The 20,690-nt window shown below is 35.3% G+C and overlaps 1 protein-coding gene across 5 annotated transcripts; it reads right to left on the bottom strand.

Annotated features, from left to right (window-relative positions):
• Positions 1-7,780: 7,780 nt before the first annotated feature.
• On the bottom strand, positions 7,781-17,049 carry LOC122292325 (methionine aminopeptidase 1A-like). 5 transcript variants are annotated; one of them, XM_043100609.1, is made up of 16 exons: positions 16,717-17,049; positions 16,249-16,309; positions 15,707-15,812; positions 14,740-14,815; positions 14,346-14,393; positions 14,191-14,235; positions 13,499-13,598; positions 11,292-11,343; positions 11,152-11,193; positions 10,529-10,590; positions 10,340-10,438; positions 9,661-9,734; positions 9,493-9,562; positions 9,213-9,278; positions 9,043-9,131; positions 7,781-8,059 (listed from the first exon to the last, which is right to left on the bottom strand). In XM_043100609.1, the coding sequence occupies exons 1-16, from the start codon at positions 16,738-16,740 to the stop codon at positions 7,982-7,984; spliced, it is 1,092 nt and encodes a 363-aa protein (XP_042956543.1). In that variant the 5' UTR covers positions 16,741-17,049; the 3' UTR covers positions 7,781-7,981. The 5 variants fall into 5 exon arrangements, with proteins under 5 accessions (XP_042956543.1, XP_042956539.1, XP_042956541.1 ...); XM_043100605.1 differs by having other exon boundaries at positions 15,707-15,892; positions 16,236-16,309; positions 16,717-17,048; XM_043100607.1 differs by having other exon boundaries at positions 16,249-16,286; positions 16,717-17,048.
• Between the last annotated feature and the right edge of the window lie 3,641 nt (positions 17,050-20,690).

Raw genomic sequence — 20,690 nt, 5'->3', positions numbered from 1 at the left:
CCAGGATTCAGATGTCAGTCTGGTGTCTCACCCGAGTGTTTAAGGAACCATCTTCATTTAGATATTCGTACATCCAGATGTCAGCGCACTGTCCCACCTGGATTGTCTATATGAACATGTTTACCGACCTCCATGTTATAATTTCATGGGATTATGCACTATGCTGAGTTGTCTATTCTTGCATATGCATCTTTTACAATTCTACATTAGGACCTTGGGTCCATAGTTCTGTACTTCACAAAACTTTATTAAACTAATTTGATTAATTAAACATATCCTGATGTACTGCAACTGATGGCAACATTATGTTACAAGTTTTAACACTTCTTGCTACCTTCATTGAAATATGTGGTTTCTTCTCACTTTAACCTTTTCTTACTTTGGTCTCTCTCTTCTTCATGCAAGGCAATTAAGTTCTATAATATTGCTAGGCAAACCAATTTTAATGATGCTCCTCATTAGTGAACTGTGATTCTTTTTCTAGAGACAATCCATTTTGAGAAAATATCCTTGAAGTTGTAATGGATTATGTTACTTTTCAACTTCAGAGGGAATTATAAAGGTTTTTTATCCTTTCTTTTCTTGACACTTAGCATCCCTATTTGACTTTTTTACTAATGTGGAATTCATATATATATATATATATAACCTGGTTTGCTGACCTGAAATGTATGGTAAAATCAAATTGGTTCCTATTTTAAGCACTGGATCTTTGTCTCAGTTAAGGGGGGAGAATTTGATGTCTTCGTCAGGTATTGGTGAGTTGGTATCATTTAGCATCTCAGAATTGCTAGCAACACTACCAGAAAATGGTTGAGCCAAACTATATCTTGGCAAAGATGTTTTCCTCTCGATTGGAGTACCAACAGCTTCTATTCTCCTTGGAGGATGAGGAGATTTAGGAGATACAGGATTTTATATATGTGAAATATTTGTTCATGTATTTTTGTTGTACTTATCAAACAAATATTTGTTCGTGTGAAGTCGACCATAAACCATTTTGTTTAAAGTGAAGGTAAGAAGGATGTAGAGGGTTGTAGACAGCAGCTGTCAGTTGCCAAGAGGCATGCAGAATCAATTGCCATTATCACTCCAGAACTCGAAAAGGAATTTCTTGAGGTTGGTATTATGGTGGAAACACCAAAAAAAAAAAAAAAAAAAAGGTTTAAAAAAAGCAGGATAGTCATATATTTAGCCTATATTGTATCTGAGGGGGTTGATTTTAATGACTTGTATGCTTCTTTCTTTGCTCGTAGGCTGTAATTAGGTATTTCTCTCTTGTATATTGTTAAGAGTATTATGATGACATGACAACCACATGATTGATTAATCTCACAAAAGTTAGGCTTAGCATTTTATATAATTCTCTTGTGCTTTACGAAATATTCACAACCATGTATTTGATGGCCACAACCAAAATAAAGGGCATGATTTAATCAAAATTTACCAAAAGGCAATGACCAGAAAATCATTAAATTTATAAGTATTGACTTCTATGCTAACATAAGCAATACAATGCAATCCTAAATTATATAATCATTCTCATCATTAAGCATTTGAGCATCAGCATTGTCGTCATAAAATTTGTGGCCCTAACCATCTTCCTCATCTACTTCATCTAAATTAATGATCAAGAAAAACAGTAATAGCGAAAACTGATATATATACACACCATTTATTTAACTACAAGTTCACATTTTGCCCTTTAAGCTCACTCAAAAAGGGCCAAAAAGTGCAAATTGGGTTTTGGTAAGCAAAGTGCTTTGGACTTGGGGCTTTTACCAACACCATGCGTGATACTAGCTTTTGTGTTCCTACCCTAGTGTATGAGCAGCCCCAATTAGAATATATATCTATAGCTGACTTAACATACCAACATACAAAAGCAGAGAGATGTTGTCCAATATGCAATGTAGTCCAATATGCAGTCTTCTCAACCCTGCACTATTAAGCTGATTCCTAATTTTGACCAACAATAATCAGAACTTGGAGGGACTGCAACGTATCAGAAAAATTGTCTGATACCAAGTTCCTACCGAAGAAAATACCATTTAAAGAAATGATCCACTATTAGATGTTATTGTGGATCATTGCAGCAAATCCCACTATAAATGTGATTATAGTGGAGATGTGAGTCTAGAAAATCAAAGCACATCAACTCAATGTGAATTACAGATTATTGAGCTTCCAACAATAAGGGCAATCTTTGCTCCAGAGAACCAGCCTTAGAAGATTGCTCAAATTAAAGAATTCTAAGCCCATCTCCTAAATTCTAAGATCTCATCACTGATTTATATCCTTTAGGAGTTAAAGATGTAAATCATGGGAATGGTCAAGTGAAAATTGACCATTAGCAGTGCACCTTCATGACAACAATCAGTGCATTGGGAATACAAGTTGGGAATGGGCTATTTGAACTGATTTCAGCTTTACTACATCATGAGAACAAACACTAAAAACCAATTCCACCTTGGTCAATCAATAGAGTATGGGTTAAAGGAAATTCTGCCAGAGTCTGGACTTCACCCATTACCATTATAACAGCACCAGAGTAATTTCTGTTAAGGGTTGATGCAACCATTCATTACAAAGAATGTCCAAAAAAAAAAAAAAAGTTTTATTCATTGAAGGATGAAAATGATGATTAATATTGCAATTGTTCAATACTGTTTATAAATTCCATACAAACCCATTAAAATTCATGAATTAATGGCATTTTGATTTATAATATCATTTTATTATAAATCAAAATGTTAAATCTTCTACACGGGTATTTCCAGAACAGGGGGCTGTTCTACCATCTCGTTAAAACTAAAAAACAGTGCACCAAAATCAGAGGTAGCTCTTCAGCTTATTTCCATGACAAATAGCGGGCATATGCAGAAAATTAATTCTAGAAATCTAGATTCGAAGCAGCTAATTACCACTCAAAGCTGTTGTGACAACCTTGAACTTATATTTTCCCACCAATCTTATACAATCATACAAAAGTTTCTATAATGATACACAATCATACAACCAATAGATAGAGAACACGGAGGGAGAAGAGAGAGAGGCTTACTGTGAAAATGGAATTGAGAGAGAGAGGGGACGCACCCACTGATTTCCTTTTGAAGAGAGGGTTCTGGAGTCTAGGGCAATATCACGGATTTAATAGGCAAGGTCGGTGAGGTTGCGAGGTGGGGCGGATCCTATGCTCCTTGCGAAGTCGCCGCCGTCTATAGGGAGGGGGCCATGGTGATTATCGCAGGAAAGTTGGGTGGGGGGATGGTTGGGGAAGAAAGGAAAGGGCTGGCGGGATGAACCAAGAAAGGGAAAAAGGGGCTCGCGGGGTAACGCGGGGATTATACCAGGTGTTTCTTTTATTTTCTATCAATACCGGCCACTTTCAGTCGTCGCAAAAAGTGTACATCATCGTGGCAAATAAATGTCTACCGACGGATACATTAATGTGAGACAAAATAATCTTTTGCGATTAAGTCCAAATCATGGCAAAAAAAAAAAGTTCTACGTTAAAAGATATAACCCATGAGGACCAAGGGGTTATTTTAGTTTTTTTCCCTACTAATGCAAGTGGTGGCCAAAAATATATTTGCTAGTGACAAAAATTCCTTTTCCCACTAAATTATTCCCACCGCACTAAACTCATGGTTAAAGGGTATGTTTCCTTCCCACGAATGGTTTTGGAGACAATTACTTGATGTTTGCCACCCTCTTATGTCATGGAAAAAGAATTCGTGGCAAAAACCTCTAATTGTTGTAGTGAAAGAACTCTCCCAAATCAATGCACTTCTTATTTTGTCCTTCATTATAAGCAACAATTCCAGAGACAATTCGGCCAAGAATGTCGGTTCCTTGGGATCCTTCGTCAATACCCTTGTAGAGACTATTCACCGGATAGTCTGGAGGGCTATCATGAGCCGAGACTGAATACAGGCCGTTTAAGTAATCAAATAGTTCGGTTTCATTCTTCAATGGCCTGATCACGTCAAATAAAGATCGAGCATTAATATATAGTCGAGAACTTTCTTAATTCAAGTGTGAGTTATTATGAGATTAAAGCAATAACTCTTTTTCCTCGAAAAAAAAGGGTTTTCCAATGAATCGCCATTAATATCATAATCAAGGCTGGCAAATAAATTAGCTTTATTACTTGCAAGTATTGAATTTCTTGCTGAGGATGGAACAAAAATGCTATTTACACACGGCTTGGTATACCCGCCGCGTACACGAATCCACGTGGCAGGAAAGCTTCCATGTAACCGGCGCTTCTTTTGATGAAAAATTTTGTTTTTTCTACATTCCCTATCTCATCATTTCGTTCCCTCTCACTCTCTATCAATTTTTTCTGACCTTCTTCCTCCCTCTACATTTCTCTTCTCTGCGCATCGCAAACATTTTAGTGTATCCTACCTTTCTAACCCTCTTCAATCAAAACTTTCTGCAATGGAATGGTATGCTAGAGTCTTCATGGCTCAATTTTTGGAAAACCTTTTGAAGAAGAAGACATTCCAGCCTCATTGCAAAATTTTGGTACTTTTGACATTGCAAAGGATTGGGAAAACATGTTCATTAAGGCCCAGTAACGTTCATTGCTGATATTCCAGCCATTTCAGTTCTTCTTCCTTCTTTCTTCTTCTAGTCTAATGGTCTTCTCAATTTTCTTCCCTAAATATATTTAGGTGCTTAGAAGGAAAAAATCTCACAAGCCAGTAATGTTCATCAATGATATTCCAGCCACCAGTGTAGCGGTTAAACCCATCACTAGGGTCCTTCCTGAGTGTCCTCGTCTCAGCCAATATCATAAACAAGTTCCCTGCACTCTTCTGCGCAACAAACTTCTTTGTGTTCCAATGCACCACCCCACCCTCTTCTCCGCAACAAACTTCTTTGTGTTCCAATGCACCACCCCACCATATTCTTTCTCAACAAAAATCTCTATAACGTTCAAAACCACGCACATACAAAAAACAGTCACCTTTACAAAACAAATTGTTGTAAAGAAGAAACACAAGTTTCAGGAAACAAAAAATGAAATAATTGCCATTAAAATCACCTGGACTACATAGCATGTACAGACAAAGAAAGAAGAAGAAAAAATGAAGGGTTTGGTCTCAGACATAACATGGTGGGTTCACTTCTGTTCGTTTCCATTTCCATATCCTGAGTCTAGAAATACTCTGGTTTCTTGGAGAATAGAGAGAGGAGAGAGAGAGTGACAGTGATTTAGCTGAGATCTTAAATTCTGTCAGAGCCACATCATCCGGTTACACACGGTTCCGCAAGGGCGGTTGTACGTAGCATAACTGTAAATCAGATCCAAATACGTTGGTGTATGTTATGATTAGCATATTTACCTTTTCAATAATCTTTTTGCTTCTTTCTTTCTTTAGTTCATAGAATGAGGGGAGATTTTATTTTGAGATTTTATTTTGAGAAATACTTTAACCACATTATTTAGTAAATCTATAAAATGAGTTGACTTGATAGTTAAATGACAATATTATCTTAAAATAAATGTTACAGATTCATATATAAAATATATTAATTTATAAATTTACTTTTATATAATTTCTTTATATATATATCACTTCTATTCTACTTTTGGGTATTGTGCAGGATCGTGATTATATACTACGTTAAATACACACAAGAAAAAAAGAATCAAATATTAATTGGCCTCATTAATTATGAATATCCCACGTCGAGGAAAATATGGCTCACTTGTTGATGCAATTAAATTATGGAGATTTGTTATGCATTGTATAGGCTCATGATTTTGGAATTGATTCTGTATTAAAAATATTGATTCATGTTTATTTTCAAAAAAATAAAAGAATGATTCGTTTTTATATCCGTATATAAAAATTTTAAGTACACTTATTTTTATGTATTTTTTTAATATGATTGATTGTATTATTTTTTTAATATAAAATAACTGCTTCAACTAATTACATCGTAAAAATTATACAAAAATAATCACATATAACGTAAGTCTTCGATATATATTATATTCTCGGGACGTTCGAAAAAAGTGACATGTATCATGATTTGGTGAAAAAGAACGTATATTGAGAAATCAAATATCTCTTGAAGTTTTGATAAGTTGTTTAATTCGTCCAATTTCTATTGGTTTTTTGAATTGCCACACGCGTGGTGACGAGTATGTTTCTATACCAATCAGAAGTTGATTAGTGACATTTTAGTTCCATGTTAATTATGTTATTAAAAAAAGAAATATTTTTAAAACTCTAAAAAGTATTTATAAAAAATCCCAAGAATTCAAAAAAAAGAAAACAAAAAACAAAAAACAAAAAATGAAAACAAAGAATGAAAATAAGAGCCTAAAATACTCTAAAAATTAAACAAATTACAAAAACTTAGATTATATATAATTTAAATAAATATTATAGCGAAACAGAAAATCCAAAATTAAAATGAATGAATGAATAAATAACAAAAATGAAAAGAGAAAAACTAATTAAAAAAAAAAAAAAAACAGAAAATCCACTTGATCTCTAGCCAGCTGTTATTACCTGTATGCATGCTTGACGGTCAAGACCAGATCTGGATACATAAGGTGGTCTTATTTTAGTTTCAAGGCCAGATCACCCTATAACTAACCACCTTATTCAAACTACAAAAAGACTAATATTTAACTAAAGAAGAAAATTTAGTTAAAAATGCAATTGGATATATATACATACTTACTATTTTAAAAAAAGTGTACGATATTTGCTTACTCGATGGCGGTAAATATCATTTTTCATGACAATATAATAACCAATAAGATCATATACATACATATATATATATATATATATATATTTATTTATATATATATTATGTATCATAGGGAGACAGTCACAGATCCTTTTTGGCGCTCGCTGGCCATTAACTGGTATTGCCATTGCCAACTCAACATCGAGGATGAGCTGACAATAGTAAAGCATTTTATTCGGCAAACCATCCAATATTAATATTTAATAATTTATCATTCTTGAGGGCAAGGCCTGGCTTGTAAATTAACCGCAGTCGAAGTGGCCCGTGCCAATTTCTATGGGCATGGAACTCTAAACTTTGAATTAATATTTCCTCTAATTTTTATCCGAATTTCCTCTAATTTCACTACGAATTTAGTCGCATCTGTTGCATTGATCAAATGGAGCTCATTCAAAGATGCATGCGTGGGAGCTTCTTATCTTAATTTGTTCTAAGCTCAGAGTAAAATAGAACGTGGTTTGACCTTCATATTTGAAAATAGGAAAATATTTAAACCATAAAGTGAATATACAAAAATAAACCCATAAACTGATACATCTTTATTTAGTATATCAAATTATAAAGTTACTTTTATTATAAAATAGATCTAACGGATTTTATGAAACTACATCAGTTTATATGGATTTATTTTATGTAATCTATTTGTGTCTATAACAATTATCTTAAAAACATCTCCATAAATTTTAATAACATTTATAGGTTCTTTTTATGCTATAAGTATCTTTACCTATCAACGGGACATCTTCCCTGGAAAGTTATGGTTGTTTACAAAGATATCTCAGTAATTGTAGGAGACCCAAAAATACACCTAAAACAGCCCATCAACCTCATCATAAGATGAGACGAGCATGCAATTTTTCAAGGGAAATTACGATTTTGTCTATCCAATGAACTTTTATCCATGCCAGAGAGAGGATAGAGTTAGAAAACTAAGATTAAAACATTGGGATTTATTATGTATATAGAAAATAAAAAGGGGCAAAAAGGGTCATCAAAATGTGAAACACCGAAGCACACTTCTGCACCTTTTGCATTAATTTAAGGTATTTATGCAGTCAGTCGCAAACATCACTAGCGAAAAAGTAAAAAGTAATATGTCCTCAATGATGTGCGATAGTTTAGGGATGGTGTCATTGGGAGATGATTCGCTTGTATTCTATCCACCATGTGGCTTCACCAGAGAGACAATCACCCGATGTTATGCATTTAGCCAAGGAAACACATGGGGGGAGGAAGGCAATCGCGCCGTTAGAACCTCGACTCCAGTCTGTGTCACCTAAAGGAGGATAACAAGCAAAGTAAATATCGTCTGCTAAATCAAACACCTAGCTGTTACGTCTGGTCAATATTTTATGCGAGGTTCAAGCATAAATCAGGTCATAAACATCAATACAGAGACTATGGTGAATGGTGATTTATCTACATACGCAACAATTTTATTTTATTTTATTTTTTATTTTTTTTAAGAAATACTGATCTAAATCCTAAGTTTTATCATCACCAATCATATTATATGCCACATGCTAGTGATTACCATTTAAGTATCTGACGTATAAAACCATGTACGTGTGACAAAGGATGCCGTGATTTTAGGTGAATAGTAGCAGTGCAATTTTTTTTTTTAATTATATATTCTAATCACGGCATGTATAGTATTGAATGTTCATTTAATTCCTTGATATGCTCAGAGGTTAATCAAATTTATAACTCAAATCATAGAAACAATGTTGAAAATTAAGCTAGGTAGTGCGGGAGATCAAGCTAACTACAAATGATCAATCACTGGAATATTCCAGGCTAGTTTTTCAGGAGTTTGCATCAGCCATCGGCCATGGACATGTTAACATCCTACCATGTAAACACTAACACATTTTGTCTCATCGTCCTAGCATTTCTGAGTTCGAGAGTTCAACCAAAACAATGGAATTGATTTACAAACTTAAACTAAGGCCTCTGAAGGATTCTTGTGAGTGATTCCTAAGACGAACGACTGACTTCAGAAGAAGTCAAGAATATCAGACACTAAGTATAAATTATCAAAGATCACGTTTAACAGGTATGCATTTTCTCAAAGAGGGTGAGAGGTCATGGAGAAATATGGGCAGCGCACCCAAATCGAAATGATAGACTGTGGTCTAGTAGTAGTCTCAGATTATATGCTTTGAGGACCACTTCAAACCAATTACAGTAACTCAGACCAACTCAACCTCCTACAACAAAAAATAACAATGCCAAAAGAAGCTGGAAATGTGCAGTTACCAAAAGGGTGTGCTCAAACTGAGCACTGCGTTTGCCATCAGCAGTGACGGCAGTCCATCCATCAGGCCACATCCGATCACGCCAAACCCCTATTCAGAACAGTTATTGAGAGGTCACTAGCAGATAAATAATCAATTCAACTAGTACACATTTATATAATATGCAAATACCAGCGTTGATCATTGGTTCAATTGTAAAGGTTTGTCCAGCCTTCATCACACCAACAGCTTTATTTCCTGCTTGCGTTAAGGTCACTGATGCATGAATGAGGCAAGCAAAAAGTAATAGAACTTTTTTCACAGTATTATCAAAGATTGCACTTGTTATGCTCCACCATTAATTTTTTTTTGATAAGTAGTTATGCTCCACCATTAATTTCCCATGAAAAAATGAAGTAATTTAATACTATAAAAATGCTGGGCTTAAAAGCCACAGCTTAAATTAGGATACGTCCATAGTGTGGAATATTGGGTGCACAATGAAAGAGCTCTCCAATACCATGACCACAAATTGATTTTACCTACTTGCGCAACAGAAATAGAGAAGAATTTCCAAAGACCATCAGTCATACGATAGAAAGAAAGATGCTTACAATTGCAGATCAGTATTAAACATTACCACAGAAAACCCTGACATTGAAGCATGACGATTAATGACCTCCCCAATTTCGCGGAATCGAACTCCAGGTTTCACTGAATTTGACCAAAAAAAAAACACAACAAATTTTATATTTCGAGTCCTTAAAACTCAATACAAGATTGAAAGTCTTCAAATTATACTACAATAAATTCTGCAAATTTCAGATAAAACAGGAAGATATCAATAAAGCATGATTGTGACATATTGACACTCTGCAAACTAGAGGAATATCCAGGATAAGGAAAATTTGCATTATCCCATCCATAGAAGTGATCTGCCAGTGAATCGGAAGTGACTCGTGTTCCCTGTGTACCTGGGCTTTGCCTACTTCTATGAATAAAACTTCTTGATTCCCTAAAAAAAAAAAAAAAACAAACGAAGAAGTGATCTGCCAGTGCAATGCACAAGTGGGGCAGATATTATTGTGAAAAATTACAAGATTAACTTTGACCCACAAATGGTTAAAGGTGGCAATGTCAAGTATAAATAAATAAACTTTTAAACACATCATCAGTCTGCACAGTGCCACCAAAATGTGCAGCGTGCTTTCATTGCTTTCAAGTACTAGGGTCACCAACCAAAACAGCACTATAAACTCAATCATCAGAAAGGTCACATACAGTTCAGAGATCACTTAACTGACATGTCCAACACCTACCAATAGATATTGCTTTCTCCAAGCACTCATATGTACACCGGACCAGCCGTTGAGACTCTTCATCAACATTCCCCACAAAGTACGTTTCATTGAGATCACCTACATGATGAATCAACCATTGGTTAAATAAGGAGCTTCTTTGGCATTTGGCAATATAGAAATTCATAACACGAGTAAAAAGCTTCATACCATGAACACCTTTGTAGTACACAGTCACATCCACATTGACAATATCACCATCCTCTAATGTTCTGCAGCAAATAAAATAGTATCTGGTGAGGAAAGTTTTCTCCAGGATTAATCTTGACGTTTATAGATACTGAAAACAAAAATATTAATAACTTGCAGAACTTATTATATTAACATAATCATGGCTCATTAGATCACACAAAAGGAAAGTAATGGCTAACTTGCAGAACTCATTATATTAACATAATCATGGCTCATTAGATCACACAATAGGAAAGTATAGGCAAAAGCCCAGTTCTCAGATCCAATTAGAATCACTCTGAATGGAATAGAAAATGAGGTGACTTATAACATGTAGCGCATACCTGAAATCCTAGAAGTTATCACTGCTGATAGAAGCTCTAAACCTTTAGCTGTTGGACTACTTAAATTATTGATGTTTTAATTTAGAATTATAGCATAATCTGATAACCCAAAACGAAAACATATTTGAAGCAAAGAATTGAGAATGGTGTTCAAACTTTGGTTTGGAGAGAGTGGCAGAGTTAACAATGTACATGAAGTTACTCATGACTAAAAAAGGACAATAACCCAATTTTTTAAGGAATCGGCTTGACATTTACCTAGCATCTGGAATTCCATGGCAAATTACTTCATTAACTGACCTGCAATAAAGAGACAGGTTGAAGCAGATGTACCTGATCAATACCATATGATCTTAAGAAAAGTTTTTTAAAAATACAGTACACATAGAAGTACCTACGTGCAGCAAGACTTGGGGAAGAAATGATAATTGAGAGGAGATGGATATCCTCCTGCATTGAAGTAGAATTTCAAGATAGCACAATTTATTAATTTTTTTTTTTGATAAGTAATAAGAATTTTATTCATACGAATGAAGAAGGCATAGCCCGTGTACACAAGAAGTATACAAAAGAGACACCTAATTACATTCTAGCTAAGGAAAGAAAATCATGAACATTGTTTCCATCAAGTATAATGGCTGAAAACCACAACATTAAAGTGCGCATAAAAAAATCCTGAAGTTCCTCCAATGTGCGTTCCCTATCTTCAAAGCATCTCTCATTCCTCTCCAACCATGTACACCACATGATACATAACGAGATCATCTTCCACACTGCCGCCACTTGAGGACTGCCTTGAAGCTCCTTCCAACAGGCCAATAAATCCACCACCCGTGACAGCATTACCCAAGCAATATCCAATCTTCTAAAAATCTTGTTCCATAGGCCCCTTGTGATCTCGCAATGTAAAAGTAGGTGATCTACAGATTCTCCCTGTTTTTTACACAGGTAACACCAATCCATCACTATGATTCCCCTCTTCCTCAGATTGTCCGTAGTCAAGACCTTCCCAAGAGCAGCAGTCCATACAAAAAAGGCCACCTTAGTAGGCACCCGTGATCTCCAAATCCTCTTCCATGGAAATAAAACATGGCCATGAATTGACAAAATCTTGTAATAGGTCCTGACTGAACATTTTTTACTACCATTAGCCTTCCACTGCAACCTATCTTCTTGAGCCATATTATTTCTAGCCATAGGCTAGAAATGCATGTTGCCATGATCTAGAACTCAAAAAAACTGAAGATACAGCATCACCAATGGCCACGTAAATAAACAAATCACATTAAGACATATGGTTTAACATGATTAGCAGAGTATAAGAAAGAATAGCTACCCTCAGTTTCTCTTTAGAATCTTGCCTTAATATATATTTCTCCAAACATGCATAAAAACCTTTAAAGTGGTACAAGTACTGTCTTTCTTCTAATCCAAAACACCATAGAAAATAAGTTCATGGAAACCAATAAGCAACCCGATGGTTAATTAAGAAATGAAAACTTTTTTTGATCAGTGATTTAGAAATGAACACTGACAAGAATATGGCAGACGCAAGCAGATATCAGTGTCTAACACAGATCAAAGGCACTGACACAGCATCGTGTGTCACTGTAACCCATGAAAACCACAGTTTACCATAAGTGGATCAGTATGGCAATTGGACTAAGTAATATAGACAATTTCCTGGTTTGCTACAACTAAAATATAAGACAAGCAAGAAAACAAGTTAACCAGGAAAAATTCGGTAAAATTGATGGGTTTCGCATAACACCCCTCCAAGACCCATTGGCTCAACCAATTCTAGAGAGCAAGTTACATGTATAAGTGTTTCAAAGGTTCAAATGTTTGCTGCCACCATGTATTAAACCCACTTCCGTCACTATGGCAATGAATGCAATACCATTAGGAAATCATTTTTTCGTTCCTTTCTATCAAAACTTTTATACTCATGCCAATTTTCTCTCTCTCTCTCTCTCTCTCTCTCTCTCTCTCTCTCTCTCTCTCCCCCCCCCCCCCCCTCTTTCTTATCACAGATAGATACATACATACTTACATATATTTTAAAAAAACTGAACTGTGAAAATAGGCCAGCCGCCTGAATGGGCTAGCCAGTAACCTAATCCCATGTATTGATCTCTGGGTACTCACACTGTAAATATGGTACAAACAAATTAGTGTCTAATCAGCAAACCGTTTAAACGTAACAATAGCAAGCTCAATTCAAGAGACAAACAAGTTTATGGTACTCTCATCATGTGGAATCTAGGCCATTACAGATTGCTCCTTATTCCCTTTGATTCTTCAAAAATAAAGATTTAAAATCCTATCCAAACCTCCACAGTTTTTTAAAAAAAAAATCAAAACTACTGTGCCCATGCATTAAGAGATGTATCATCACTAAATCAACCCACCTGGTCATATATTGCACTCTTAAATGTAAAATTTGATTCAAGAGTTTAAAAAAGGAATAAAGTTCTCTCTTATGAACTCCATGTGTGCTGAATTTGTGCCTTTTGCGCTTATCAAAAAAGATTAATCACTTCCAAAGAAAACAGGAATAAGACTAGTAAGTAGTACCATATTCTGGAGAATGGAAAACCCATACCAGCTGCAATAGTTGCATCATGAACCACACGATCGATCTCATCAGTTGTCACGCCAGGTCGAACTACATGAGCAGCTGCATCCAGAACTTCCCTTGCAATCTGAAAGTAATGGTTGTAAAACAGGAACTTCAGAATCTATGCCAATGGAACTTACTAAATTTTCCCCCGTTCCATCCCAAACATTGCCTAAGCAGTACCAAAAAGAATGTAGATAACTACAAGGAGAATTCTTATTTTCACAGAAAATATTGAATTTGTGTTTTCAATATAGGCTCTTTAATTATTTTTACTCAAATCATCGAGTATAATCTAACCATCCAAAAAAAATCATCGACCATACTCACAGATAGAATCAGCAACAGAAGAAACCCAAGGGAAAATTAAAAATAAAAAGTGAAGCTTTTGAACAATGATTTCAAGAATTTTTGCAAAAATCATCTTCCTAGGATAGCCTTAGATGAGCCAGTGTTACCAGATTCACTATCCTGCCCTCTGCAAAACACTGGACATCATGCGACACCACTGTACCATGAGTAAAAGCACGCAGCATAATATGTTACTATATGTGCATACAGTCAGCAATTAATGCATAGTTGAAGGAAGACCACAGATGAAAGAATGACACGTCATACAATAATTGCTTGAATTATAGAACCTCCTCTTATAACATAAACTTACAAATGCAACTTACTCTGCAAGTCTCTCTCATTCTCTCAATTTGATCCACGGTTTTGATCTTCAAAACAAATACATCAATTAGAAAGAGGAATAGAAAAAAGAAAAAAAAGAAGAGGCCCAAATTATAGCCATAACTAGACAACACTGAAAGAATGAGTACACGTGTACCTCAACAACATGCTGCAGATCACTATTGGGCTCAATTTTTGGGATACCCTACAAGTTAGAGGGCAAGGAAAGTCGCATGAAAACTTCATCAGACACCATAGATGTGTGAGAGATCAACAGAGAGGACTGTTCCTCAGAACTTTTTTTTTTTTGTTTTTTAATCGGTGACTGTTCCTCAGAACTTTTGTGAGAAGAGAACAACAACACATAGCTTAAGCATATTTCTTTTTTGATAAGTCAGTAAAGACAATGCCCATTTAAAAATTTTCAGCATATCCATATTTGTTGATAAAAAATGTATTAGTGAGAGAACAGAACACAGGTGTATAGAGACTGATATAGACATGTCAAATAACAAATGATTCCAACTACAGAACAAGTAAAAATAACTCACATCAACTGCCCAGTCAGGATGCTTAATATGGGCTGGTACAACACGTCTACCAGCTATTGGATATGGCCTTAGCGTCCTGCATAAGAGCAGATGGTAATCATGGTTTGACAATAAAAAGAAATTAATATGCAAAGCATACTACAAAAGGCATCGTGAAAATGATAGAAGCTAGGAAAAAAAAAATTTGATTGGTACTGGGTGTCTGAGAACAAAGTCCCAACTAATCCCAGGGTGCACAGGCCCTCGGCAAGAACTTTGCCGCAAGCGCACCTCGATAATTCAAGGGGAAGTTCCCCCAGTCTAATTGCCCCTAGAAATTGTTTGCACTTGAGAGGATTTGAACCTTAGACCTAGAGGGAGCATACCACCAGGACTAAGGCCTTGAGCACTTGACCCAACCTCTTGGGGTTAAAGCTAAAAAAAATTATACTTAATAAAAAAAGTGTATACTCATAAAATATATTAGGGTGGGCAAGTCCACTGACTACCAATAAGGTTCATAATAAGAACACGGCCCCAATAAAAGATTAGCTCCTAGCTGGTTCTTGCCCTATTCAAGATTTTTTTTGCTGCAGGCATACTTTTCCATCTTCAACCAATCTCACATGATGGCACAATTTTCTATAATTCTATGCTTTTTCCCCAGCTATTATTAATAGGGCAGATGGTTGATCTGAGTCCTAATATTTTAAATCAATCAAGGAAATCTTATGTCTATTTCTAATATCGCATTTGTACAAAAGATTTTCATCATTGAATAGGAGAGATCCCCCCCCCCCCCCCCCCCCCCCCCCCCCAAAAAAAAAAGAATAGAAAGATTAGAATGAGGAGGCGTAGAAATGTACCAAAGGTCCTGCAGAGACCAAAAGAGAAGAAATATCTAAATCAAAACCATCAGACATAAATGTCTGACTACATAAGGGTAAGATATGTCAATATGAAGGCAGCAAAAATCCTTGAGTAATACCCAGTCCAATCAAAATGGGGAAGTTTTGGTGTTCGAGCCTGTCCTTTCTTCAAGCAATATAGCCAACCTTCATTAAGTAAGTCTGAATTTTGTTCATGCGGAGTACCTGTACCAAATGAGGACAGCTTTGCCTTCAAATGCACTGATTTATGAGAGCTCCAAGAAGCCTTGAAACAATCCTGAGTGCTGTCAAGAAATAAATCATATGAGAACTTGGAAAAAAAAAAAAAAAAAAAAAAAAGAAAAGAAAAGAAAAGAAAAAAAACTGCAAATTTCAAAGGCCAAATACAATTCAAGTTGTCATCCAAAGCCCAATGTGCGAACTATGATGAAAGAAGTTAAAAAGAAATCATTCTCCTTGTGTCCACACGGTATGTATAAAATCTAGTACACATTATGTGTTCTGGAAATATCTCCTTGATAGCCTAGGGGACGAACTATTCTGCTAGTTTCCTCAAGCAGTAAGATCAAAGACATAATGCATATATTTGTCCAAATTAATAACACGAAGCAGGGAAAGATTACAAACCAGAAAGAAGCACCTTCACGAGGAAGCTTTAATTCCATGCACTTGGGACACCTACAAACGAAACAAATTGGATCCTAGACAGTGTGGCGAACATTCAACAACATCAAGAAAATTAATAGACCTTCCTAAACCAGCTCTGGTACAGCCATGAAGCTAACGTTGAGCAAAAAGTTCGTGCGTTATGTGTGCAAATAGCTTGCTTTTCAAGTTTCTCTACGTATTTTCTTCAGCACTACCATAAAAACCACAAACGGATAAGTTTCAATCAATTTTTAGACTTTTTCATTAACATCCTCACTTTATATCAATTCTATCTAATAACAGTAATTCAGCGAAATACTTATTTTTTCGATAGGTAATTCAGCTAAATACTTATTATAGCAATAGAATCACATTTGCTCAAGAAAGAGAAAAAGAGAGAGAGAGATCATTTTTAATGATTTTTCAGTTGAGTAAACAGAAAAGCGAAAAATAAACATACTGAAGATGCGCAGGGTTGCCACATCGAGCGCAGGAGAGAGTCGGAGTAGTAGTCGTCTCCGCCATCGAGCAATGAATTTCCAAATTACAGTGGTTTTATGATTACCAGTAGAAAAGACGCAGAGTATTTGATCAGATGTATGACTTGAAGTACTAAAGTCGCAGAGAACCGTACGATACGTTGATGGAAACGGCCGAAGTAGGCGAGGATGTCTTACATCGGGCCAGCCGGCGTCATGTCTAATATAAACTTTTATTCGAATTTTTCATCCTTCAAATAAAAAGAATAAACTGATGAAAATAAAAACTAATATAGAGAGAATTTGATTCATTACTTTGGAACGAAAGAAAGGGATGGATGTAGGCATTTTCATTGGGTCATGCATAATTTCTGACATTCGGTAAGGTTTGGGTTGGATGTAGGCTTTTTCTTGGTACGGTTTGTTATGGCTCAATCCAAGAGGCCCAAGAACAAAAGCCCAACTCACCACCTTTAGATGAATGATCTTATTCCCTTTGCTAGAATAAATTAAGAATTAAATTAATCTATTCCCCTCAAGAAACGTAATTAATAATTTAACATAGTATCGTAACAAAATATTTTAGCTCGAGTCTTGACTCCTTGTGTTATTTCCATTTTAATTAAATATTTTGTTGAATATACTTTTTAAGAGAGAATTTAACTTAATAATATATGTTTCCAACGTGTACTTACTAAGAGAGAATTTAACTTAATAATATAACTTTATAGATCAACACGTAATTTTTTCTAAGCTCAGAGTAAAAAGAATGTCGGTTGACCTTCATATTTGAAAAAAGGAAAATATTTTAACTACAAAATAATTATACAAAAATAAACCCACAAATTGATACAACTTAATTTGATATATCACATTATAAAATTACTTTTATTATAAAATAAATCTAATAAATTCTCTGAAACTATATCAGTTTATATGGATTGATTTTGTGTAATCTATTTGCGTCTATAACAGTTATCTTAAAAAAATCTCCATAAATGTTACATTTTTAGGTTCTTTTTATGCTATAAGTATCTTTACCTATCAACGGGACATCTTCCCTGGAAAGTTATGGTTATTCACAAAGATATCTCAGTAATTGTCGGAGACCCAAAAATACACCTAAAACTAGGACTGTTCATACGGGCCGGGTAAAGTCCGGAACCCGGATAATCGGGTTTCCGGTTATGGTTTTCGGCCCGGATTTGATTCCTAAACCCGGATTAATCCGGATCGGGTACCGGATTTAAACCCGGTACCCGTGTATCTTTAAAATTCCTAACCTAAAACCCGTATCCTGTTTCTTCAAAACACCTAAACCTAAAAACGCCGCAGCCGTCGTTCCTGTCCACGCTCTCTCTCTCGTTCCTGTCTCACCCTCTCGGACGCTCTCTCTCTCTCTCTCTCTCTCTCTCTCTCTCTCTCTCTCTCTCTCTCTCTCTCTCTCTCTCTCTCTCTCTCTCTCTCGTTCCTGTCTCTCTCTCACACACACACCCACACCGAAACCATAGCCTCCTCTGCCGATCGAAATTCCATTCCGTCGTTTGTGCGCCAATTGAAGTCAGTTTGGGTTATTACATGAACTTGGTTTGGGTTTGATAACTCTCTCTCTCTCTCGAACTCGATCTGTGAGTAATGCCTTTGAACAACTCTTATGTGGGTATGAAATATATACTGTTATTTTGTTGGATCTAGGTATTTTTCATTATTTTGTTAAGCATGGGGTTTTTTTTTTTTTTAAGTTTTTGAGGGTTTACGTTTTGTTTCTTCTATTTCTCATGATTTGTTGTTAATAGCCATATAAATGAATGGTCAGAGACCTTCAACCTGTTATGTTTACTTTGAAGTATTTGTGTCTTCGTCCATAGATCTGTGCCTTTGTCCGGATCTGTGTCCCTACATCATGGTAAATTTCTATATTTGACATTTACTCACTTTGTTAAGTTCAACATTTGAGATTTAATCACACTACGTCTAAATTTGGATGTTTGGATTTGACCATAGATCTTTTAACATATTTGAATATTTGGATGTTTGGATTTAACTATAAATCTTTTAACCAGATTTGAATATTTGGATGTTTGGATTTAACTATAAATCTGGGTATTTTTTGTTACGTTGTTAAACATGGGTATAATGTATATGTTGTTATTTAGATATATCTGGGTTTTTTTTTTGTTATTATGATAAACATGGGTATAAAGTATATCATCTTTAGAGATTTGTGATGATTTTGTAATAGATTTGGCTTGGCTCATCAATATATTTGTGATGATATTGTAATTTGCGAGAGCAAAATGCAGTTTGATTTTACTTACCCAAACAAGCTTATCTCAAATAATAGGATTTTTGCCATCTGAACTCTTTTATGCTATTATGCTCTGTTGACGACTGAGTGGAGCACATATTGTTGTCCTATCCAGTTATTCTCCATTTGGTAATTTGGCTTATCTTTGTCTCTTGTCACATGCATGACATGACATGGGAAAGGTATGGGTACCAGATGGAATTAAACAAAATGATGAGCTTGACACTTGGACTTGTACCTGCAGTCCCTATGATCTTACCCGAAGTCGTGTGACACTGTATTTTATCTCCAGCATAAGCAACCATTTATATATTAATTAGGTTTTTTTTCTACTCTTGGGACTGTCATTCTTTGGTTAACTTAATGATTTTATTTTATCTTCACCATGGCAAACTTGAATTTTTTTTTTTGCACGTGTTTTGGACTAAAAGCTTCACTTTTGCAACATGGGGTCATCAGATTTCAGAGCTGATCCAGTATTTCTTATTTTATTTAAGTTTTCTTGAGCTCATATGGCTTATTGCTTGTTATATTGTTGCAGGTATTGCAAGTGTGAGATGCCTTACAACCCTGATGATCTAATGGTTCAGTGTGAAGGGTGCAGTGACTGGTAAGTTGAATGCTGTCGATGTTGTACCACTGAAGATTTTGACATCTTAATTTCTGAGATATAGTGATTAAATTTCTATATGATTGAAGCTTCTTTTCATGAGTAATTAAAAAAGTATTAGTTATGTCGAAAATCGATTTACTTGGGAAATTTCTTAAAAAAATCATGGATTTATGTTGAAGAAATCAAACAACTGTACAACTGAGTAAAAGGTGTGTCGTTAATATGAATTGTCTAGGAAAAGATATTTTATTAATAATATGAATTCTTTGGTAACAGTTTAGAATTTCATTTTTTTTTTTAAAAAGGTCCTGGGCTTATGGGCCGTGATCATTCATTAGCATGTTATCAGCAACATGAAACCAGTTTAAGTGTGTGACAGCTTGCCATGGGAATGTGATGAAAAGTAGTACTTGGAATTCATCGTTGAATATAAATTACCATCGTCCAGCTTTTTATACATTTCTTTCGAAGATTATGCTAATTTCAAATTAGATGCATATGTCTATGATGCAGCCTTGCAAAGGGTATCTATTTGCTTCGTTCATGTAATTCTCAATTGTTGCTGATTTAGAGTTTATGTGTGAGTTACATGTAATCTCAGATGGAGTCAATGGTTTCACAATTCTGAAAGATGTTTTAGGAAGATTACAAAGTGTTGGTAATTAATATAGGAGTTGATGATATTTTTCAACTTTTAAAGTGCACAATCAAATTTATTCTTTTATTTTTTATAAAAAAATCAGAGCTACAAGTGAAAAATTGGACTTTTATATAGGTTTGTTAAAAAAAAAAACCGGTTTCAATCCGGAACCCGGAATCCGGATTTTTCAAAATCCGGATGCATCCGGTTCTGGCCCGTTTATGATCCGGACTAACCCGGTCCGGGTTTCAGCTCGTATTTGAAATCCGGATTCCGGTTTGGGTCTACCCGGATTCCCGGGTCGGAACCCGGATGAACATGCCTACCTAAAACTCAGCCCATCAACCTCATCATAGATGAGACGAGCATGCAATTTTTCAAGAGAAATTACGAT

This window comes from Carya illinoinensis, chromosome 13 (assembly GCF_018687715.1).
Source record: "Carya illinoinensis cultivar Pawnee chromosome 13, C.illinoinensisPawnee_v1, whole genome shotgun sequence".
Taxonomy (NCBI): domain Eukaryota; kingdom Viridiplantae; phylum Streptophyta; class Magnoliopsida; order Fagales; family Juglandaceae; genus Carya; species Carya illinoinensis.
This window is presented reverse-complemented; position numbering and strand designations above follow the sequence as displayed.